This window comes from Oncorhynchus kisutch, linkage group LG3 (genome assembly GCF_002021735.2).
Source record: "Oncorhynchus kisutch isolate 150728-3 linkage group LG3, Okis_V2, whole genome shotgun sequence".
In the NCBI taxonomy this organism is placed as follows: domain Eukaryota; kingdom Metazoa; phylum Chordata; class Actinopteri; order Salmoniformes; family Salmonidae; genus Oncorhynchus; species Oncorhynchus kisutch.
This window is the reverse complement of record NC_034176.2, coordinates 40,267,008-40,291,429: the sequence shown is the minus strand read 5'-3', so window position 1 is coordinate 40,291,429 and position 24,422 is coordinate 40,267,008. Positions and strand designations below refer to the sequence as shown.

Genomic DNA, 24,422 nt, shown 5'->3' with positions numbered 1-24,422 from the left:
TGTGTGTGTATATATATACATGTCAGAGCAAAAACCAAGCCATGAGATTAAAGGAATTGTCCGTAGAGCTCTGAGACAGGATTGTGTCAAGGCACAGATCTGGGGAAGGGTACCAAAACATTTCTGCAGCATTGAAGGTCCCCAAGAACACAGTGGACTCCATCATTTTTAAATGAAAGAAGTTTGGAACCACCAACACTCTTCCTAGAGCTGGCCGCCTGGCTAAACTGAGCAGTCGGGGGAGAAGGGTCTTGGTCAAGGAGGTGATCAAGTACCTGATGGTCACTCTGACAGAGCTCTAGGGTTCCTCTGTGGAGATGGGAGAACCTTCCTGATGGACAACCATCTCTGCAGCACTCCACCAATCATGCCTTTATGTTAGAGTGGCCAGACGGAAGCCACTCCTCAGTAAAATGCACATGACAGCCCGCATGGAGTTTGCCAAAGGCACCTAAAGACTCTCAGATCATGAATGCCAAGCATCACGTCTGGAGGAAACCTGGCACCATCCCTACAGTGAAGCATGGTGGTGCAAGCATAATCATGTGGGGATGTTTTTCAGCAGTAGGGACTGGGAGACTAGTCAAGATCGAGGCAAAGATGAACGGAGCAAAGTCCTTGATGAAAACCTGCTCCAGAGCATTCAGGACCTTTAATGAAGCTGCCAGAGGACTTGTGAGGCGTCTGTTTCTCAAACTAGACATTCTAATGTACTTGCCCTCTTGCTCAGTTGTGGACCGGGGCCTCCCACTCCTGTTTCTAATCTAGTTAGAGTCAGTTTGCGCTGTTCTGTGAAGGGAGTAGTACACAGCCTTGTATGAGATCTTCACTTTCTTGGTAATTTATTGCATGGAATAGCATTTAGTTCTCAGAACAAGAATAGACTGACACATTTCAGAAGAAAGGTCTTTGTTTTGAGCCTGTAATCGAACCCACAAATGCTGATGCTCCAGATACTCAAAAGGACAGTTTTTTGCTTCTTTAATGAGCACAACAGTTTTCAGCTGTGCTAGCATAATTGCAAAAGGGTTTTCTAATTATCAATTAGCCCTTTAAAATTATAAACTTGGATTAGCTAACACAACATGCCATTGGAACACAGGAGTGATGGTTGCTGATAATGGGCTTCTGTACGCCTATGTAGATATTCCATTCAAAAAAATCTGTTTCCAGCTACAATAGACATTTACAACATTAACAATGTCTACACTGTATTTCTGATCAATATTATGTTATTTTAATGGACAGAAAATGTGCTTTTCTTTCAAAAACAAGGACATTTCTAAGTGACCCCAACCTTTTGAACAGTGGTGTATATATATGAGATATTTCTGTATTTAAATTTGCTAACTTAAAAAAAACATGTTTTCACTTGGTCATTATGGGATATTGTGCGTACTTGGGCGAGGAAAGAATATATTGAATCCATTTTGAATTCAGTCTGTAACACAACAAAATGTGTAATAAGTCAAGAAATACTTCCTGAAGGCACTGTATGTACAGCAGTAGGTATATTTGAGTGAGATATGTCAAGAATCCAGTATATAAATAAACATGTGGTGTGTATAAACAGTGTAACTAAAATGCAATGTACAGTGGTAGAAATATTAGAATGAACTATGTCGAGAATACAGTATGTAAAAACACAGTACAAAAGCCCAAAGCAAAATGGATATAATTGCAGGAAATTAGCTTCTAGACCTGAGTCAGGAATATAAATTATAAATGTGTATGTGAATGGTGTGTATGGACAGTATTTGAATAGATAATGGTGTGTATAGCAGTAGTTATATAGTTATACTGTATAGTTAGTTATATAATGTTCCTCTGTTCCTTAAATATTTGTGGGTTTCAATATTGTTAGCACAAACACACTGTCCTCGACTCCTCCCCCTATTCATTCCTGCCTGTTTGTGGCAGTCTGCAGAGGGGAAAGCAGGCGGAAGAAGTGGAAGAAGTGCTCTGCTGCTGGACTAAACTCTCTTCACCTCTTCAACCAGGAGTTACAGCCTCTATAGAGCCAACCTGGATTCTTCATTCCCTCTCCTGGCTTCTCCAGTGAGCTGCTCTGCTCAATCTATGCTGAGATCTCCTTTTGATCTCTGCACCTGTTGAAACTCGTCAGCCAGGTGAAGGGGATTATATCTCTCTCAGCCATAACTTTTTCAGCTGTCGATCCAGGAGAGCTGTGGATCTCGTTTAGTTAAATTGCAGGACAATTGGACTGCTCTCCCTCGCTCTTCCTCCCTCCCTCACTATTTTCTTCTCTCTGTGTCCAGCCCTGCCTCATGCTCTGAGTGAGTCTGTGTCTGGCTGTGGCTTGGAGCTCCAGAATCTTCCTCACCGTAGAGAAGACATGGAACACTAGAGTAGAAAACTGAGAGGTAGAATTCTGGGGTAGAATTCAGATATAGAACACTTCGGTAGAATTTCTGAGTAGCGTTCTGAGCTGGAACTTTTGGCAAGCTTTTGGGAAATCTGAACTAGAATACAGAGCTGGAATACTTAATCGGAACACTGAGCTGGAACTTTTCAGTGGAATATTGAGGTAGAATCCTGAGGCAGGTAGAATAAGGAGGATGGGAGGTCATACTGCAGTGGTGTGTTTGGTTCAGCTGGCCATATGCTGTGTGCTACTGCCCAGAGCAGGGGAGAGTGCAGGAGGTATTGTCTCTTTAGGCCAGGCTGTAGAGGAGAAAGGGATGGAGGCCCTATATGGAGAGGAGTCCCAGAATGAACCAGCTAAAGAAGAGGAACTCACAGAGACACAAAGCCAAACTAGCAAGGAAAAGAGAGCCACAGAGGAGGATGCCCTACCAGGTAAGAACAAAGCCAACCCACTGGGCATAGACGTCAGTTCAATGTCTAGTTTGTATTTACATTTGGTTGAGTTGTCAACTAGGATGAATTCAACGCCAAAAATGTCACCCTGTCATTGAGGTTAAAAGTTTGATGAAAAAAATACAAAATTCTCTTAATTTGAAGACTTTTTGCAAATCCGATCAGTTTACCACGTTGATTAAAAGTTATCACATTGAATTTTGGGGTTGAAATGACATGGAAACGTTGATTCAACCAGTTTTTGCCTAGTAGGAACATTCATATTATAATGCTATATATTTTACTAAGTGGAGAATTGGATCCCATCTGAGTTGTGGCTAGAAACATGGATGGTTTTACCTACTAGATGGGACCCAATTCAGCTGGTGTACAGGCCTTTGTTCCAGCCCAGCAATAGCACATCTTATCATCATATCAGCTAATGATCAAAACCTTAGTAGTAGAATCATCAACAGCATCTGGTTGTTGGGCTGGAACAGATGCCTCCTTCCAGGACGAGGATTGGAGAACGTTATATGACATCATCAGGCAGGCACAGGGGACAGGGCACAAGGCAGGTGGAGGAGAGTGTTGGTCTTGAAAGAAGCCAGCAGTTTCCTGAATTACCCACACACACCTTTCAGTCACTATGACAAGTCCAACAGTGTCTCCACACACACACACACACACACACACACACACACACCTGGACTGTCTCTTGGCCCAAAGCAGAGTAGACCTGGGACTGGGGAAGATTCAGTCTGCTGCAGTAACAGTCCTGGCTGGGCTCTGAGCTGAGCATCTTGGAGACAGATTTGTACAGCTAACTTTGATTTTCTACTGTACTGTTCTGTACCACAGATCCCAGCTCCAAAATGGAAGGATTCATCCTCTGAGATGGGCTGATGATGCAGTGTTAGTTATAAAACACATTTTGTTTCTGAGATTCACAGCCTAACATCGAGTAAACTTCAGCACACACATCTGTTGGATTTAATCAGTCCCATTTCCCAATTAAATTGCACCAAAATCTTGTATTTACATGGAAATTACATTAGCTAGTAGGTACTGTAACTATTTTGTGGGTACACATTGTTACATAGCTTGTAGTGCAAAACTTACTACTACTGTTATAGGCTACATATTTATGGCTTGCACAATTGAAAATATATTAGAAACACCAACTACACAGAATCAGATTTCTTAAGGACAGGGACAGGACAATGTTGTGACGCTCTGACAGCGTGCCATTACAGTTTGGCTGGGTTACGAACGGAGATGAATATTGAATACACATGAATATGACATGAATACAGAGCCTCTGTTCCACAGGTACAGTTGAAGTCGGACATTTACATACAGTACACCTTAGCCAAATACATGTAACAATTCCTGACATTTAATCCTAGTAAAAATTCCCTGTCTCAGTTAGGATCACCACTGTATTTTAAGAATGTGAAATGTCAGAATAATAGTAGAGAGAATTATTTCTTTCAGCTTTTATTTCTTTCATCGCATTCCCAGTGAGTCAGAAGTTTACATATGCTCAATTAGTATTGGGTAGCATTGCCTTTAAATTGTATAACTTAGTTAGGTAAAACATTTTAGGGAGCCTTCCACAAGCTTCCCACAATAAGTTGGGTGAATTTTGGCCCATTCCTCCTGAGAGCTGGTGTAACTGAGTCAGGTTTGTAGGTCTCCTTCCTCGCACACGCTTTTTCAGTTGTGCTCACAAATTTTCAATGGGATTGAGGTCAGGGCTTTGAGATGACCACTCCAATACTTTGACTTTGTTGTCCTTAAGCCATTTTGCCACAACTTTGGAAGTATGCTTGGGGTCATTGTCCATTTGGAAGACCCATTTGCGACCAAGCTTTAACTTCCTGGCTGATGTATTGAGATGTTGCTTCAATATATCCACATAATTTTCCTTCCATGATGCCATCTATTTTGTGAAGTGCACCAGTCCCTCCTGCAGCAAGCACCCCCACAACATGATGCTGCCATCCCTGTGCTTCACGGTTGGGATGATGTTCTTCGGCTTGCAAGCATCCCCCTTTTTCCTCCAAACATAACGATAGTCATTATGGCCAAACAATTCTATTTTTGTTTCATCAGACGAGAGGACATTTCTCCAAAAAGTACGATCTTTGTCCCCATGTGCAGTTGAAAACTGTAGTCTGGCTTTTTATTATGGCGGTTTTGGAGCAGTGGCTTCTTCCTTGCTGAGCAACCTTTCAAGTTATGTCAATATAGGACTCGTTTTACTGTGGATATAGATAATTTTGTACCTGTTCCATCCAGCATCTTCACAAGGTCCTTTGCTGTTGTTCTGGGATTGATTTGCACTTTTCGCACCAAAGTACGTTCCATTCTAGGAGACAGAACGCGCCTCCTTCCTGAGCGGTATGACGGCTGCGTGGTCCCATGGTGTTTATACTTGCGTATTATTGTTTGTACAGATGAACGTGGTACCTTCAGGCGTTTGGAAATTGCTCCCAAGGATGAACCAGACTTGTGGAGGTCTAAAAGAAAATTCTGAGTGATTGCTTTTGATTTTCCCATGATGTCAAGCAAAGAGGCCCTGAGTTTGAAGGTAGGGCTTGAAATACACCTACAGGGACACCTCCAATTGACTCAAATGATGTCAAATTGCCTATCAGAAGCTTCTAAAGCCATGACATAATTTTCTGGAATTGTCCAAGCTGTTTAAGGCACAGTCAACTTAGTGTATGTAAACTTCTGACACATTGGAATTGTGATACAGTGAATTATAAGTGAAATATGACTTGTGTCATGCACAAAGTAGATGTCCTAACCAACTTGCCAAAACTATAGTTTGTTATCGAGACATTTGTGGAGTGGTTGAAAAATGAGTTTTAAATGACTCCAACCTAAGTGTATGTAAACTTCCGACTTCAACTGTAGGTCACTGGCACAGGTATTCAAATAGCCATGAATAGAGAGAGGGAAATACCAATGAATACACTCCAATGACTTCTGTAATTACACAACTTATTGTTTCCCAAAACAAAACAATGCAATACAAATGCAATGCCCTCCGTGGCGATTTAGGCAGTACAAGAGCACAATTACAAACACATCCTATACCTAGCATGCAGCATACTATGAATGTGTACAGTGAGGGGAAAAAAGTATTTGATCCCCTGCTGATGTTGTACGTTTGCCCACTGACAAAGAAATGATCAGTCTATCATTTTAAAGGTAGGTTTATTTGAACAGTGAGAGACAGAATAACAACAACAAAAAATCCAGAAAAACGCATGTCAAAAATATTATAAATCGATTTGCATTTTAATGAGGGAAATAAGTATTTGACCTCTCTGCAAAACATGACTTAGTACTTGGTGGCAAAACCCTTGTTGGCAATCAGAGGTCAGATGTTTCTTGCATTTGGCCACCAGGTTTGCACACATCTCAGGAGGGATTTTGTCCCACTCCTCTTTGCAGATCTTCTCCAAAGTCATTAAGGTTTTGAGGCTGACGTTTGGCAACTCGAACCTTCAGCTCCCTCCACAGATTTTCTACGGGATTAAGGTCTGGAGACTGGCTAGGCCACTCCAGGACCTTAATGTGCTTCTTCTTGAGCCACTCCTTTGTTGCCTTGGCCGTGTGTTTTGGGTCATTGTCATGCTGGAAAACCCATCCACGACCCATTTTCAATGCCCTGGCTGAGGGAAGGAGGTTCTCACCCAAGATTTGACAGTACATGGCCCCGTCCATCGTCCCTTTGATGCAGTGAAGTTGTCCTGTCCCCTTAGCAGAAAAACACCCCCAAAGCATAATGTTCCCACCTCCATGTTTGACGGTGGGGATGGTGTTCTTGGGGTCATAGGCAGCATTCCCCCCTCCTCCAAACACGGCGAGTTGAGTTGATGCCAAAGAGCTCCAATTTGGTCTCATCTGACCACAACACTTTCACCCTGTTGTCCTCTGAATCATTCAGATGTTCATTGGCAAACTTCAGACGGGCATGTATATGTGTTTTCTTGAGCCTTGCCTTGGGGCGCTGCAGGATTTCAGTCCTTCACGGCGTAGTGTGTTACCAATTGTTTTCTTGGTGACTATGGTCCCAGCTGCCTTGAGATCATTGACAAGATCCCCCCGTGTAGTTCTGGGCTGATTCCTCACCGTTCTCATGATCATTGCAACTCTACGAGGTGAGATCTTGCATGGAGCCCCAGGCCAAGGGAGATTGACAGTTCTTTTGTGTTTCTTCCATTTGCGAATAATCGCACCAACTGTTGTCACCCTCTCACCAAGCTGCTTGGTGATGGTCTTGTAGCCCATTCCAGCCCAGTGTAGGTCTACAATCTTGTCACTGACATCCTTGGAGAGCTCTTTGGTCTTGGCCATAGTGGAGAGTTTGGAATCTGATTGATTGATTGCTTCTGTGGACAGGTGTCTTTTTAATAGGTAACAAACTGAGATTAGGAGCACTCCCTTTAAGAGTGTGCTCCTAATCTCAGCTCGTTCCCTGTATAAAATACACCTGGGAGCCAGAAATCTTTCTGATTGAGAGGGGGTCAAATACTTATTACCCTCATTAAAATGCAAATCAATTTATAACATTTTTGTCATGAGTTTTTCTGGATTTTTTTTTTCTCTCTGCCCCCTCTATCACTCTATTTATATTTGTTTATCTGTGTCTCTATCTCTCATCAGTCTACTTCAGTAGCAGAGAGTTGGTGTTGATGTATAGCCTTTGATTGAATGCCATCTTGTCATATCCTGTCTTATCTGACTGTTAGAGGATTGTTATATACTGTTAATCCTGACATTGGACCCTCAGGGATTAACATGTCAAAATGACCAAGTTTATTAACTTTCCTTTCCCCCGTTGTCCATTTCCAAGCCAGGGTCAGGAGAGCCGAAGAGGAGGGCAAAGGGAATAAAAAGAAGGGCAAGAAAGACAAGAAAGACAAGAAGAACAAGGAGCCCAAAGTGCCCAAGGCCACCAAGAAGCCTAAAGCAGACAAAAAGCCAAAGAAGGGCAAAGGAAAGGAGCCACGGACAGAAGCACCTACAACAACTCCACCACCTACAACTACCACACTACCACCCACAACTACCACACCACCACCTACAACTACCACAGAGGTGTACACAGAAGCAGGTAATGCAGTAACACACCACTCTACTACTGCAATCAACGTTTTCTATAAAAACAGACTAGAATTGGTTGATGAGATTTTTTAATGGCTTTGCATTGCGTGAGTAACAAAGTTGTTTGTAATACTTTGATCTCTGTCCCATCTGAAGCTCCCACAGAACCTGACCCATACCCAGACTACCCCTACACAGACAACGGTGAGATCATGTGTACAGATGACAAATTATTATATAATTTCTCTGAAGCCGGTGCCTGTGTTCTAATACCACTCAAAACGTTATAGTATAGCCACTTTGTTTATGATCTTATTTGTACCTTGAAAAACCATGTGGATTTTGTTTTATATCTTGCTTAAAAAACAAATCTCCACACTAATAAAGTTACCTCTACTGTCCATGTGTCCCTCTGATAGAGGATGACTACTGGAGGCCAGATGAGGAGGAGCCTGGAGGCCCAGTGGTCGACCCAGAAGATGACTACTGGAAGGGAGAGAACCCAACGGCCACGCCCCCCACTCCTGTGGTGGATGGAAAGGTGGACAAGGGAGACGAGGACTACTGGGACGCCAGATGTATGTTTCATCCCCCTCTGTGTCCTAAAATGAATAACTCAATTGACCGAATTAATGAATGAGTCAGGGGAGAACGACTTCCCCCTTTCATTGAAGCCATGAAGTTCAAGGTCGACCGGGGTACTACGGGCTGTTATTGCCAGAAAGAAGGATCCTCCATTATAGGCAATTGGAAAATAGCAATCTTCATGGTCAATATCCGTGCTGCTATTCAGATGTATGTCCTTGAATTGATTATTGTAAAATCACACACAGAATGCCTTTCTAACCAATCAGAAACGAGTACTCAACAATGCTGTGGTATAAATGAGGATAATATTGAATTATATTGAAATATAAGTATAATTAAGTTTCTAATGGCAGCCTGCAATACTTGAGATATTCAATGAGAAGGGGCAGCACTGAGCTGTTACACTGAGTGTACAAAACATTAAGAACACCTGCTCTTTCCATGGCATAGAATGACCAGGTGAATCCAGGTGAAACTATGATCCCTTATTGAAGTCACTTGTTAAATCCACTTCAATCAGTGTCGATAAAGGGGAGGATTCAGGTTAAAGAATGATTTTTAAGCCTTAAGACAATTGAGACATGGATTGCGTATGTGTGCCATTCAGAGGGTGAATAGGCCAGACAAAAGATTTAAGTGCCTTTGAATGGCATATGGTAATAGGTGCCAGGCACACCGGTTTGTGTCAAGAACTGCAATGCTTCTGGGTTTTTCATGCTCAGCTGTTTCCCGTGTGTATCAAGAATGGTCCACAACCCAAAGGACATCCAGCCAACTTGAAGCATTGGTGTCAATTCAGGCCAGCATCCCTGTGGAACGCTTTAGACACCTTATAGAGTCCATGCCCCGACGTCCATGCGCAACTCAATATTAGGAAGGTGTTCCTAATGTTTAGTATACTGTTTATATATACAGTCTATGGATGGAATAAATGAATGAATGTAACAAAGGCATCAATGACAAAAAATAACAATTTCAATTAACTTTACTAACTACTTCAAAATTATTATCAAAGTATTTTTTCAAACACTAGCTATTAGTTTAAACGTGTACTATAGGTGTATAACCTACCAGCCCGCACAGTCTCTCGTCAGAATTAGATTTTTCTCAAATGTTAAATTGCTAAGTTGTTCCAAATGTTGAATTTCGAAGTGTTAAAGGTTAAGTTCGGGCATTAACTCCAAATTCTTAAGGTTTGGCATGAACTCTGAATGGTTAAGGTGTGGATTGGGATGGGATGGGGTTAAATTCAATAACTTTTTATCTTTCGATTTCTTATCTAGATCCACTCTAAATCGAACCCTTTATGATATTTGCCAACTGGACCCTTTAACCAATGAGTCAGGTTTTCCACCTTATATGATGGAAATCTCATCTCATGTGAAGGTTTGTCAGTGACATTCATTGCAATGCTCAGCTCATCTGAACTTTGTGTGATAGCTGCAACAGGTTTTCATTACTTTTACTGTGTCCATAACTCCACTACTGTTTCACTCTACCATTCCTCCAGATGTTCACTCCTACAGTATCTCACTCTCCTGCACCTCTCCATTTCTCTCTGTTCTCACTCCACCATCTCTCTCCATTCTCACCCTCTCCTTTCTCTTACTTCTCCATCTGCCTCCTTCCTTACTCTCATGTGCCTCTTCGATCTTGCTCTCTCTTTTCTCTTTGCTGCTCTCTTTCTTCTCTGAGATCTCCATTCTCACTTTCTCATTTTCTCTGTTCTCCAATAACAGATGAGGTGCCCGAGAATCTTCCTTTCCCTGATGGTACAGAGGTCGTCCCCACAGAGAAAGATGACTGGAGCTATGCTGTTACAGGTGACTTACATCTCAAATAATCAATCAGTCAGTCAGTCGGTCAATCAGGCAGTCAGTCACTGTTTAGAGGGCCACAGTGTATGCTGCTATTCCTCCTTTCTAAGAATGAAAGACAACCCCTGTTTTAGGGTTTATAGTGTGGAAGTCGATCCTGTAAACCATACGCTTAGACCTAGATTCAAATCAGATCAGTTGATGTTTTGGCGGTGTCTGAGGTGTACAGCAGGGGTAGACAGCAGGGGTTCAAACTGTAGAACCCAGTTCCTACATTTGAATATAAAAATCGATTTTATCAAACAAAACGTTGCTACATTTTATCTCTGGGACCATCAGGATGACAAATCAGAGCAAGATTACTGAATGTAAGGACATTATTTACCTTCAGAGGTGAATGTATCAAACCAGTTGCCGTGATAAAAGTGTTTTGTTGTTGTGCACTCTCCTCAAACAATAGCATGGTCTTTTTTCACTGTAATAGCTACTGTAAATTGGACACAGGAGTTAGATTATACAGAATTTAAGCTTTCTACCCATATAAGACATGTCTATGTCCTGGAAAGTTTTCTGTTACTTACAATGTCATTCTAGTAACATTACTGAATGTTAGCAACAACCGTCCCGGTTTAGGGACACCGATTCCGTAGAGGTTAATGCAACTCTGTGCAGCCAATGCCAATGTCTGCTTTAGGTATATTGCCTGGAGACGCTTGTGGATTTGATAGCTCTAATGCAGTTCCACCTCCAACACCGCCAAAACAACCGCCACGCTGATGTCGGCTAAAGCGGATCAGATTGAATAGAGCTCTTAGTCCAGGGAATGACAGAGTAGGAGGCTAGATCATCACCCTGCTTTTTAGAGGAGAGTGAGTGTGTGAGAGTGTAGTTCTAAACAGCCAAAGGCTTTTCATGGTTTGTTTTTGAGCGAGAAGCCTTTCACAAGATGGCTGCTCTGTGATATTCCTTGTAAACTTAAATGAAACATTTAACTAGGCAAATAACAGGCAGCGTGTTATGCTAGCTTTATGTGGGTCCAAACAGAGTGTCTGTTGTCGCTGCAGAAATAAAGGCTCTGTTCCACCATCACTGTAGTGGAAGATTACTGTATTAATGTTTTGAAACTACATACTGCATTTCAGCTTCAGAGAGCTTTGGAAGGCACACATGAAACCAAAGAGACTCTCTCTGTGATGTTGTTTAGTAAAAAATAGATTAGTACTACTAGACAGACTGCAAGTCTGTTTCTGCTTGAGCCAGGTTGTTGTGGCTTTGCCATGGCGGTTATGTACTGTTGAATCAATGCAGAAACAGTGTGATACTGTAATGATGGGTTTGTGTTTTCTCCTTCCAATACAGAGGAGCTTGTTACACCACCACCCACCTATGAAAGCCCATGGTACGAGGAGTATGACTACGGGCATAGTGGTGGACAGAGTACGTACACACACGGGCACACACACACACTGTCCTTGTGGGGACCAAACAATTGATTCCCATTCAAAATCCTATTTTCCCTAACCCCTAAACCTAATCCTGAACCGAACCCCAACCCCTAAACCTAACCCTTAAACCTAATTCTAACCTTAACCATAATTGCAACCCTAAACATAACCCCTAAGCCTAAAATAGCATTGCGAAATGTCTCCACTTGTCTGTATTTTCCTTGATTTACTATCCTTGTGAGGTAAAACACACACACACACACACACACACACACACACACACACACACACACTCTGCACTGTAAAATAAACCCTTGGCCAAATCTTCAATAGAAATATGTTTTTCATTTCAAATGGGACCCTGTGGTGAAATAAAGATTAGATAGACACAATAAAGAACTGGGCCTTTACCACAGAGTCTAAAGTAATGGGCCAACACTTCTCATTCCCCACAATAATGAAAAAAAAGAACTGTATACTGTTTCAATTATATGGTCTGTTGTCCAAGTTTGGGTTGAGCAAGACTTTGGCAGCTGATGTTCCAAACTCCCAAATAAGAAAATACCAAGTAACTGGAACAAACAACAGTCAGATCAAGATTATTACCCCCTTCAAACACTTTGTCATGTTTATCATTTGGATATTGTGGCAAACCTTAAGAAACACCTGGGTCTGTTCAGGAGGGGGAAACGTTACAGAACGTTTGTGTATATTATGATTGGTTGTCTGTCAGGTACAATAGGAAATCATGACGTTATCTTTTATTCTATCTGCAACGTTCTAAATATTTCACTCCACTGAAAACACCCCACATACACAGTATACTGGTACATGTAATGGGGAGGTGGGGGAAAGTAACCTCAAATTCAGCCATGATTGTTTTTCCCTCCTTTGTTTACCACAGCGAAAAAACAGGAGGAGAGAGAGATCCAAAGGAAAGAAAAGGAGAGAGAGGATAGAGGTATTGTGCACAGCCTATTTTCCATTATGATCTGAATGACAGTGATCTATCTATCTTCAGTTGTAGATACTTCACATATACAGTATCATTTACATGTTGGTCATTAAGCAGACACTCTTATCCAGAGCAACTTACAGTCAATGCACTCACAAAAAAAATGCTGGGTTAAAAACAACCCAATTTGGGGTTTTTGGTAAATATGGGTAAATATTGGATAGAACACACACTGGGTTATTTTGTGTTGTCAAAAAATGCATTGTCAAAATATAGTTGACTTCTCAAAATATAAATACATTCATCAAAACTATATTAAACCATCGAAATTGCAAATACATTCATCAAAAGGAACACAACTGTCCTGCAAAAAGATCAACGCAACCACACTTTTGTCCAATTTCAAAATTGGATGTACAAAAGTATAATAAAGTGCAGAATTATGGGCAATTACTCTCCTTTTATGCATGTTTCACCAAACAATTTCATATATATCAAATCAAATTTGATCCCTGATTTAAAAAAATAATAAAACAAGCACATTGTGCAGCAGTCATTCATGGGTATCATCACAATCCATTTCCATAGTTTTTTTAGTTTCCAATTGGGCACAGAAACACAATCCCACATTAGAAATAGGAAAGTTGAATACAACGGAGGAACACAACTGATATGAATGTACAGTATATAGGCCTCAATCCACATCAAAGCAAAATTCTATAATGGAAGGTCACAACGTAAAAAAATGTCTGCAACCCAGCAGATGGGTCAGCCAAACAACTCAGCATTTTTGTTTGTGTCCATTAAACTAAGGTAGGTAAAACAACCACATATCAGAGTCATTGCAAGTAAAACTTAGTAACACTGCGATGTCATACTTTGCACTGTCAGTCAAGCAGATGAACATATGACCATGTCACTCACAGATTCATAATGTAGTGGAGGAATATCAGTCCCTAATGGTTCATGTTTCCGCTTAAAGCGAATGAGGGAGAAAAAAAACACAGATATCAGTCTCTACCTGGGCATTGCAAACATGTAGCTGTGAAGCTTCAGTATGGCTCCACTTGCTAAGACGAGGGACAAAAGTGAATTCTATCTAGAGCAGGACAAATCTGAACCATAGAGATGTGTTGTGAGGGAAGGAAAGGTCGCTGGTTCGAATCCCCTGTTGCTGTGCCATTGAGTGCCATCTGCTAAATGACTCAAATGTAAACGTCTTTAACCTGCATTGGTGCATGGAAGAAGCTTTGAGCTGGAGCAGAAAGAAAGGAAGAGACGGGACAGCAGAGAGAGGTTACAGAACATGCTGGAACGAAAGATGAGGGAAAGAGAGAAACAACATAAGGGATAAAAACAGAGTAGAGAGTCAACAGTAATGGAGGGGAGAGATGTTGAAATCATGAGCTTAGAATGAAGATCGAAACACTTGGGATAAGAACCAACAGCTGTTGCCACATGTTCCATTCTGTACTGTACCTCCTGCACAGCGAGGAGAGTAGAACCAGCTAAATGTATCATCAGAATGGAACCAGGGACTTTTGTCTATGGGAGATTACACTGAGTGTACAAACATTAAGGACACCTGCTCTTTCCATAACAGACTGACCAGGTGAATACAGGTAAAAGCTATGATCCCTTCGTGATGTCACTTGTTTAATCCAATTTAATCAGTGTAGATGAATGGGAGACACAGGTTAAAGAAGGATTTCTAAGCCTTGAGACATGGATTGAGTATGTGTGCCATTCAGAGGGTGAATGGGCAAGACAAAATATTTAAGTGCCTTTGAATGGGGTATGGTAGTAGGTTGCCAGGCGCACCGGTTTGTGTCAAGAACTGCAACGCTGCTGGGTTTTTCACGCACAACAGTTTCCCGTGTGTATCAAGAATGGTCTGCCACCCAAAGGACATCCAGCCAACTTGACACAACTGTGGGAAGCATTGGAGTCAACATGGGCCAGCATCCCTGTGGAACGCTTTCAACACCTTGTAGAATGGGGGGCGGGGTTACTCTGTCCACCACTAGCCGTGATTGCACATGTGTATGCAGAACAAAATCACATTTAATACAAAATGTGACAGCTTTCACATCCAGTTAGAGATAGACACTTTAAGCAGGGTTACCCATAAAATGTGACTGGTGGTTATGAAAGTTCGGATACAACAGTGTGCGGCCTGTCTTAGATTTACTGAAGAAAAAAAGAACAATCTGAATTTAATCAGCACATTCCTGAATTTGGAGAAATATAATACATCTGGTTTCCTGCCTATCTGCAATGTGGATCCTCTGAGGCATTACTGCAGTTGTCGATAAATACACACACACACACACACGCACGCACGCACACACACACACACACAGAGAATCCATTACTGGAATTGTAGTTAGTGATTGACTATGGTCCTGTTTGACAGAGAGAGCTCAGCAGAGGAGGGAGGAGGAAGAGAGGGCCAAAGCCAAGAAGAGACCACACGTATTCAAGGAGCCCAAAAGTAAGTAACTTGCTACCATCCAATGATACAATACTCGGTTAGTAAAAGTTTTAGCAAGAGCTTCAGAGGTTTTCCATTGTGGTTTGAAGTTTTTGTGATGCGTGTGTGACTGAGATGTTTTCCCCTGGTGGCAGAGTGTCCTCCCCTGGGTATGGAGTCTCATAGGATAGAATCAGACCAGCTGCTGGCCTCCTCCATGTCTCACTACCGCTACAGCCAAGCCAGGGCACGACTCAACATACAGGTAAACCTAACCCTTACACACTAACACTAACCTTCACACACTGACCCTCACACACGGACCCTAACCCTCACCCACTAACCTTATCACACTAACCCTCACACACTGACCTTAAACCTTCACACACACACTAACCTTAACCTTCACACACTCTAACCTTAACCTTCACACACTAACTCTCACATGCTAAGCCTAACCCTCTCACACTAACCCATAACTCTTATACACTAACCCTAACACATTGACTAACCCTAAGTCTCAGTACTGCTCCAGCCAACACAGAGCATGACTCAACATGCAGGTACACTCCTCACAATAATTCGAACCCGACGGTAAGCCCCCTTACACTCATCTCCAACACTGTATGGTTTCCATGGTTTCCAGGCTTCGGATGATGAGGAGGACATGCATGGTGGGGCGTGGTGTCCTAACCCAGAGGACAATATTCACTGGTTTGAGATGGACGCTCGCAGAGCAACAGAGTTTACTGGGATCATAACACAGGGACGAGACTCACGCAACGAGTAAGACACACAAGCACACACACGTTTATTTTACTATCCTTGTGGGGACCAAAACATGAGTTCCCATTCCTATTTTCCCTAACTCCTAACCCGAACCCTTAATCTTAACCCTGAAACTGAATCTAACCCTATCAGATCACCCTAAACCTAATCCCTAACCTTAATCCTAACACTAAAATATACTTTTTCCTTGTTTTACCCTCCTTGTGAGGACTTCTGGTCCCCACAAGGATAGTGAAACCAAACCACACACACACACACAGACACACACACAGTGAATTTCAGAAATATCAAAGACAAAATGGTGACAAAATGTGTGTGCGTCTTTCTGTTTCAGGAGTGACTTTGTGACATCGTACTACGTGCAATTCAGTAATGACAGCAGAGAATGGAAAACCATCCATGACGGTTACTCTGACTGGGTGAGTGTCAGCCTCGCTGCTTCAAATGTACTTTGGTCCCAGGGTTCACTCTCATGCTTTTTTTAATGGGGCACAAAAGTTCACCATGTCAAATATATTTGTCTCTGCCTCTCTTTTTACCCCCCTCCTCCCCCCTCTCTCTGTCTCTAGTTGTTTTTTGGTAACTCCAATAAGGATACCCCTGTGCTGAATCAGTTAGCTGAGCCCATACTAGCACGCTACATCAGAGTTATCCCTCAGAGCTGGAATGGTAGTTGCTGTATGAGGCTGGAGGTACTAGGCTGCCCACTGCCTGGTGAGTGACACACGCACCCACCCTACTAGACTTCTGGTCCCCACAAGGATAGTAAAACGTAAAATACATGCAAACATTCACACTGTGCATTTTTATTTCCTCAGACCCCACCAGTGCCTACCAGAGGCTGCAGAATGAGGTGACTCCAGTCCAGTACCTGGACTTCAGACATCACAACTACTCAGACATGGTCACGGTGAGACGGAACACTCCCATTTCAGGGGACTTCAAACCTTAAGGTCATCAGTGCCATCAGGTCTAATGTTTTGTCTGACAGATTGTGACAACTGACTTCAACTCTGTCGTGAACTCTGTTCATTTAATAAGATTTGTTGGGCTTGAACAAAGACTTGCACAGACCCCACTGAAGGTGTCCCGGACCAGGGTTGGTAAATGCTGCTTTCCCCTGTGTGTCTCTTCTGGTAGATGATGAAGTCCGTGTCTGAGGAGTGTCCCAACATCACCAGTATGTACAGCCTGGGTCGCAGCTCCAACGGACTGGACATCCTGGCCATGGTGATATCAGGCAACCCCACAGAACACGAGATAGGTAGGATGAAACAAATATTGTGTCTGTGTCCACAGTTTTCAGAACATGCACCCATTAGTTATTCCAGGCTAACTGCACCCGTTTGTTATTCCAGGCTAACCTTCATAGAAAGCTCTGTACTCGTGTTCTCTCAAGCATGGAAAGACAATGACAATCTGTGTTTTTCTCCTTAGGTGAGCCGGAGTTCCGCTACACGGCCGGTCTCCATGGAAACGAGGCGACGGGGCGGGAGATGGTTCTTCTTCTGTTGCAGTACCTGTGTAAGGAGTACAATGATGGCAACCCCAGAGTGCGCCGCCTGGTGGAGGGAATACGTATCCACCTGGTGCCCTCACTCAACCCGGATGGGCAGGAGAAGGCCCTGACAGTGGTCAGTACTGGATATCATACGGTTCATTCTTGTATTGCGTTGGTAAACGTTGTCCCTTGACTTTGGCACCATGTAAAAACAATTAAAAATGACCAAAACATTACAAATAATATATTCTAAATGTATTTCATTGTTATTTAATAAGAAAACATATGTAAGTCCTTTATACTGCAAAACAACTATTTGTATGCATTGTTGAAACTACAGGGGGCTAGCAAATTGGCTTGTCCCACTGGTGATGTGTAGGGGTGTAGTGACATGTTTTGTTGTTTAGAGATACTGTATCTATTATTTTGAATGCTAGACAGTAAACAAAAGTATTTAATATACTTTTGATCTCCCAAACTCAACTCTGGACCTTGAAGCCAGTTCTACTGTATTGTTTCATTGTTCCCCTCTAATCAGGGACTGATTTAGACCTGAGACACCAGGTGGGTGCAATTAATTATCAGGTAGAACAGAAAACCAGCAGGCTCTGGACCTCGAAGGGTCAGAGTTGAATAACCTTGCTGTAGATCAATAGAAACACCTATTGTTTTACTAGTATAATGTGTGTCCCTCAGTTTTATGTCGTTGGTGTTACCACTTTGAAAATCCCTGATTACAAAGATATACAAAGACCTTGAGCATTTTCTCCCGTGGCAAACTGTTATTGAGGGAGGGTTCTATATTAAAGAAAATTATTATCTTATCACGACCTTTCAGTATGTCATACATTTGAGAATTTCATTTATCATTTTGTGTCAGCCAATTTAAATAAATGAAATAATGAATCACTATAGTAAATTATTAATTTAAGGATGAACCTTAAATTAATTAAATTAACCTTAGATTTGAGCATTTGTGGCCTCCATTTCACAAAATCCTCATTGGTGTTACTACTCCACTGGTGGCACAATGTTAACATAATGGTAAAAACATATTTTAAGTCATTAAGCTACCATATTAGTTGATTTAGAATGGGAAGATGTACCCAACTACATTTCAATGAAAAATCAAGTAATTCTTTTCCAAAATGCCATGCCAAAATGCCACCGTAATTCAAGAACGACCCTTACAGGGAAATACAGCCTGTATTTATACTTTACACTTCCAGGGTGCAAATCTGTTTTCTTCTATTAAGGAAAAGGGGTGCCAGACAGTTTCTGATTTAGCCAACTTGTTGTCCTGTAGGAAAGTATTGTTGTATGCAGGAACAGTCTAGCACCCAACTTTATTTTCCTCAAGAGAAGAAAACATACCTCAAGTCAAGACTAGAGACATTCAAGCAAAACCTAAGACGTTTGGTTTTAACACATTGATATTACTGCAGTAAAAATGCAGCCCATATCTCCATAACATCCTGTCCCATTGACACCATAGGGTTCCGAGCTGAGTGGTTGGACAACAGGCCACTGGACGGAGGACGGCCATGACATCTTCCAGAACTTCCCAGACCTGAACAGTGTTTTGTGGGAGGCCGAGGACAAGGGCATGGTGCCCAAACTGATCCCCAATCACCATGTCAAGATCCCTGCAGATCAAGAGGGGGATGACAGGGTGTGTGGAGGAAGGAGGTGGAGGGAGGGAGAGGGGAGGGGATGGTAAGGGAGAAAGAGAGGGGGGAGGGAGGGGACGATAAGGGAGAAAGAGAGGATGAAGACAGGGTGTGTGGAGGAAGGAGGTGGAGGGAGGGAGAGGGGAGGGAGGGGATGGTAAGGGAGAAAGAGAGGATGAAGACAGGGTGTGTGGAGGAAGGAGGTGGAGGGAGGGAGAGGATGGTAAGGGAGAAAGAGAGGGGATGAAGACAGGAGGGGAGAAAAAGGAGGGAAGTAAATGTAGATGGTGTGAAGAGCAGAGACAGTACAAGCAAGTCCATTTCTCTGTTTATCAACTTAACAAGGGGACCCGAGAGGCACAGCGGTCAAAGTCACTGCATCTCAGTGCTAGAGGCGTCACTACAGACCCTGGTTCGATTCCAGGCTGTATCACATCCAGCCATGATTGGGAGTCCTATAGGGCAGCACACAATTGGCCCAACATCCTCCGGGTTAGGGTTTGGCCGGGGTATGCCGTCATTGTAAATAAGAATTTGTTCTTAACTGACTTGCCTAGTTACATTTTAAAAAGACGGCTGCTTCTTGTCCTGCAGATTGCTGTGGAGACTCGAGCCATCATCTTGTGGATGGAGAGCCACCCATTCGTACTGGGGGCCAACTTCCAGGGGGGGGAGAGGTTCGTGGCGTACCCATACGACAATCACCACCTAACCAAGACCGCCGGCACCAGCACCAGAGAGGGCAAGAGAGAGAGGGCACAGAGTCGCAAGAAGAGACAGTACGAGGCGCTTCTTCTCTCTTTCACTTCCTGCACTCTTGGTATTTTTGGCAGGAATAATAATGATATGAAACCAAATAAACAATCAACTCCATTTAAATCATTCTTCTAGGTACGAGGAGTTTGACGTGACGGCGTGGGGGAGGGACTACGACCGCGAGGAGCCGGAGGAAGACGATAGAAACAGGGGATACCAGCAGCCAGAAGAAGACCAGTGGAACAGGGGATACCAGGAGCCAGAAGAGGACCAGTGGAACAGGGGATACCAGCAGCCAGAAGAAGACCAGTGGAACAGGGGATACCAGCAGCCAGAAGAAGACCAGTGGAACAGGGGATACCAGCAGCCAGAAGAAGACCAGTGGAACAGGGGATACCAGCAGCGAGAAGAAGATCAGTATAACAGAGGATACCAGCAGCCGGAGGAGGAGTGGAGGGGACATGGCTATGGCCACAGGGAAGAGGAGGATGACAGAGGGAGAGGGGAGGATGACAGAGGGAGAGGGGGGTACGCAGAGCCTGAGGATGAACCCAGGGCCACAGCAGACGCCTCCTTTTTCAGGTGTGTAGCATGAAGTAAATGTTTTTATTTAACTATGCAAGTCAGTTAAGAACGAATTCTTATTTACAATGACGGCCTACACCGGCCAAACCCGGACGACGCTGGGTCAATTGTGCGCCGCCCTATGGGACTCCAAATCACAGCCGGTTGTGATACAGCCTGGATTCAAACCAGAGTGTCTGCAGTGACACCTCTAGCACTGAGATGTAGTGCCTTAGATCTCCGTGCCGCTCGGGAGCCCAAGTTAACCACAGATCTAGGATCAGATTACCCTATCTGACTGTGTGTGTGTGTTTGTGTGTTATAGGTGGTTGGCCATCTCTTATGCCTCTACTCACCTGTCGATGACATACACTTCCCACGGCTCTTGTCACGGCAATGACATCACTGGAGGCGTTGGAATCGTCAATCGCGCCAAGTGGCAGCCCGTCACAGGAAGTAAGGACCGACAACATCCCTTTTTTATTCCATTGTTGTCTGCTGTTCATTAAGCCATTATTTATGATAGTCGACATTACATACAGTAGTTCAAAAAGGTTGAAACCTGTAATGTAACATTGATCAGAGTAAAGGACCCAGTTTTGGGGATAATGGCGCTCTCTGGTGGTTCATCATTTGCATTGCGGGTTCTCACCTATCTTCTCCCCCTCTCCCTCAGGTATGAATGACTTCAGCTACCTGCACACTAACTGTCTGGAGCTGTCAGTGTTCCTTGGCTGTGATAAGTTCCCCCATCAGAGTGAGCTGGTCATTGAGTGGGAGAAGAACAGAGAGGCCATGCTCACCTTCATGGAGCAGGTACACAGAGACACACTTATGCACACACAGAGAAATTATTAACACATTTTGAGAGTATACCAAAACACGCACACAGTCCTGGACTGTGGCCGTAGAGCAGTGGTATTCAAATCTGGGGTCGCCAAAATGTAAAATTATGTATATATACAGTGCATTCGGAAAGTATTCAGACCCCTTGAATTTTTCCACATTTTTGTTACGTTATAGCCTTATTCTAAAATGGAATAAATAAAAATGTTTCCTCAATCTACACACAATACCCCAGAATGACAAAGTGAAAATAGTTTTTTTTTTGCAAATGTATATAAAAAATTACCTTACTTACACAAGTATTCAGACCCTTTTCTATTTTTCTATGAGACTCGAAATTGAGCTTAGGTGCATCCTGTCTTCATTGATAATCCTTGAGATTTCTACTTGAGTGGAGTCCACTTGTGGTAAATTGGACATGATTTGGAAAGGCACACACCTGTTTATATAAGGGTCCCGCAGTTGACTGTGTATGTCAGAGAAAAAAAACCATGAGGTCGAAGGAATTGTTCGTAGAGCTCCGAGACAGGATTGTGTCGGCACAGATCTGGGGAAGGGTAACCAAAAAATGTCTGCCGCATTGAAGGTCCGAAGAAGTTTGGAACCACCAACACTCTTCCTAGAGCTGGCCGCCTAGCCAAACTAAGCCATCGGGGGAGAAGAGCCTTGATCAGGGAGGTGACCAAGACCCCAATGGTCACTCTGACAGAGCTCCAGAGTTCCTCTGTGGAGATGGGAGAACCTTCCAGAAGGACAACCATCTCTGGGATCGCAAGAAATTGTGGGAAAAATGGGGGTCCCCACTGAAAAAGTTTGTATACCACTTCTGTAGAGTGACTGACCTTTTGAACCCTGGTTTTCACCCCACTCAGGTGCAGCGTGGGATCAGGGGCGTAGTAAAAGACAATGAGGGGAACCCCATCGCTAATGCTACAGTTTCTGTAGAGGGGGTCAACCATGATGTCTCTACAGGTGGGTACAGTGTCTGGCTTTGTGTTAACCATGTACCATAGCCTACTGCCCTTGGCATTCTGACTGCTGTGAACACATGAATGTAGCTATGCACTGTTATATTGGTATATACTACAGATGGGGTAGATATTGGTAACAACCTGTTGTCCCTTCCCCCTGAACAAACGTACATGCAGTGGACGTCCAGGAGCCTGCAAGTGCCATCTTTAGTGAGTGAGCAGTCTAATCCCTCTCCTCTCTGCTCCCTCCACAGCTGTAACAGGGGACTACTGGCGCTTGTTGAACCCAGGTGAGTACCGTGTGACGGTGCGGGCAGAAGGCTTTGCCCCCCTGACCAAGCTGTGTGTGGTGGGCTACGAGGCAGGGGCAACCACCTGCAGCTTTAACCTGGCCAAGTCCAACTGGGACCGCATCAAACAAGTGGGTACTGCTACACCTGCAATTATATTGCCTATTAGCCACTTGAAGCACTATGTAAATGCCATCTATTCATCCACAGATCATGGCCCTGCACGGCAACAAGCCCATACGCCTGCTCAGCCACGGCAACGGCGGAACAAGACAGTACACGGTCTCCAATGGCAACAGGCATCACGGGGTCTCCGCCATGGCTGTTAAGGTGCGCCAGGAACAAAAGCAAAAGCTACGGATCGACCGCCATCGTAGTCTACAGCAAAAGAGACTGAGGAGATCGACAACAACGTTGCCCCCGACGACCACGCCGGTTCCCACGACAATAGAGGCGGAGCCCACCACTGCTTGGTACGACTCGTGGTTCATAGGAGAGGGGCAAACGTCGGCACCGGAAAGTTTCACGGACTCCATCTTGGATTACAAATACGAGTACAAGATCGACGATTACTAAACTAAACACCAAGGCCTTGTTCAAATACATTTACAATACATCCTTCCTCCCCACTTCCTATGCATTCTAAGGTATTTGAACAGGAACAATGTCATAGTCCTGAGCCCAGGCTGTCAACTCAATTCTTAGAGTAGACAACTAAGTGACCCCTTAAAGGGATATTTAGCAATGATGCCCTTTATCTACTTCCCCAGAGTCAGAGGAACTCGTAGATACCATTTTTATGTCTCTGTGTCAAGTATGAAGGAAGTTCGAGTTAGTTTCGCAAGCCAATGCTAACTAGCATTAACATAATGACTAGAAAGATGCTAGCAGATACCCATAGACTTCCAGTCATTGCGCTAAAGCTAGTTAGCAATTGCGCTAGCGCTAGTTAAGAACTTCCTTCAAACTGCACACAGATACATAAAAATGGTATCCACGAGTTCATCTGACTCTGGGGAAGTAGATAAATCCCAAAGTATCCCTTTAAAGAACTGACAGGTTCTTGAAACTCCAATAACTCTGGTAGCCTCCCAGCCATCCATTCTTTCAGATCAACAAAGGGGCCACAAGAAGTGTTTAGGTATATCTGCAAAAACTGAGCAAAGGAACAATGCAGTGTTGAATGCAAAAACAGTCAGGCACACAAGCTAATGCCAGTGGTCTGTATAACTGCTCGAGTAGCTATTTTGATACAACGTTAACACACACAAAAATGTCAGTTTAGAGTAGAAAAATAGAACCACTGATATCTGGAAAACACATTTTATACCAATTCAATTTGAAAAGTTGTTGCAAAGCTTTCCTGGAGAATGTACTGCAGAGATCATGTACATCTGGTGGTTGTAGATTACGCACTTGTTTTACTATCACCTCCCACCCTTGAAGAGTAGTCAAAACAAAGAATCAAAGTTTCTATTTTTCTTATAAATTGTGGATTAATGTACATTATTTTCACACATTGACAGCAAAGTCATAATATCGACATACAGTAACTTGACAAAATGTTTGTTGAATAGTAAGAGAGAAATCAAAAGAGATTTCCTTAAATGCTCCTCATAATTTAGCTGAGGTAGAGGAAATACATTTTTTCAAATAATAAAGGCTTGTTTACATACAGCATTTGTGTTTTGTTCTTCATGTCCACACTGAGAAAAAATGTGACCGACCCCCTCAATTTGGTCTTATGTGGCAGAATTGGAATTTCTGTTTTTTTTTTTTTACATTGGATAAAAGTAGAGACTCAGAACTA

General features: G+C 43.1%; 1 protein-coding gene across 1 annotated transcript; it reads left to right on the top strand.

Moving 5' to 3' along the window:
- The first annotated feature begins 1,847 nt into the window (after positions 1-1,847).
- aebp1b (AE binding protein 1b) lies at positions 1,848-24,290 on the top strand. Its single transcript, XM_031806031.1, has 23 exons — positions 1,848-2,820; positions 7,697-7,957; positions 8,104-8,151; positions 8,367-8,525; positions 10,275-10,358; positions 11,712-11,789; positions 12,702-12,758; positions 15,169-15,246; positions 15,381-15,490; positions 15,872-16,011; positions 16,349-16,433; positions 16,584-16,728; positions 16,833-16,924; positions 17,155-17,278; positions 17,452-17,648; positions 19,011-19,187; positions 19,780-19,964; positions 20,077-20,523; positions 20,831-20,961; positions 21,182-21,321; positions 22,224-22,323; positions 22,577-22,743; positions 22,823-24,290. The coding sequence occupies exons 1-23, from the start codon at positions 2,580-2,582 to the stop codon at positions 23,186-23,188; spliced, it is 3,612 nt and encodes a 1,203-aa protein (XP_031661891.1). The 5' UTR covers positions 1,848-2,579; the 3' UTR covers positions 23,189-24,290.
- Positions 24,291-24,422: the final 132 nt, after the last annotated feature.

Bases quoted from the DNA above. Each gene is read 5' to 3' on its own strand.
- aebp1b (XM_031806031.1), top strand. From the start codon at position 2,580: ATGGGAGGTCATACTGCAGTGGTGTGTTTGGTTCAGCTGGCCATATGC. The intron at 20,962-21,181 runs GTAAGGACCGAC...CCTCTCCCTCAG, and splicing joins GTGGCAGCCCGTCACAGGAA to GTATGAATGACTTCAGCTAC. The intron at 22,324-22,576 runs GTGGGTACAGTG...CTCCCTCCACAG, and splicing joins CAACCATGATGTCTCTACAG to CTGTAACAGGGGACTACTGG.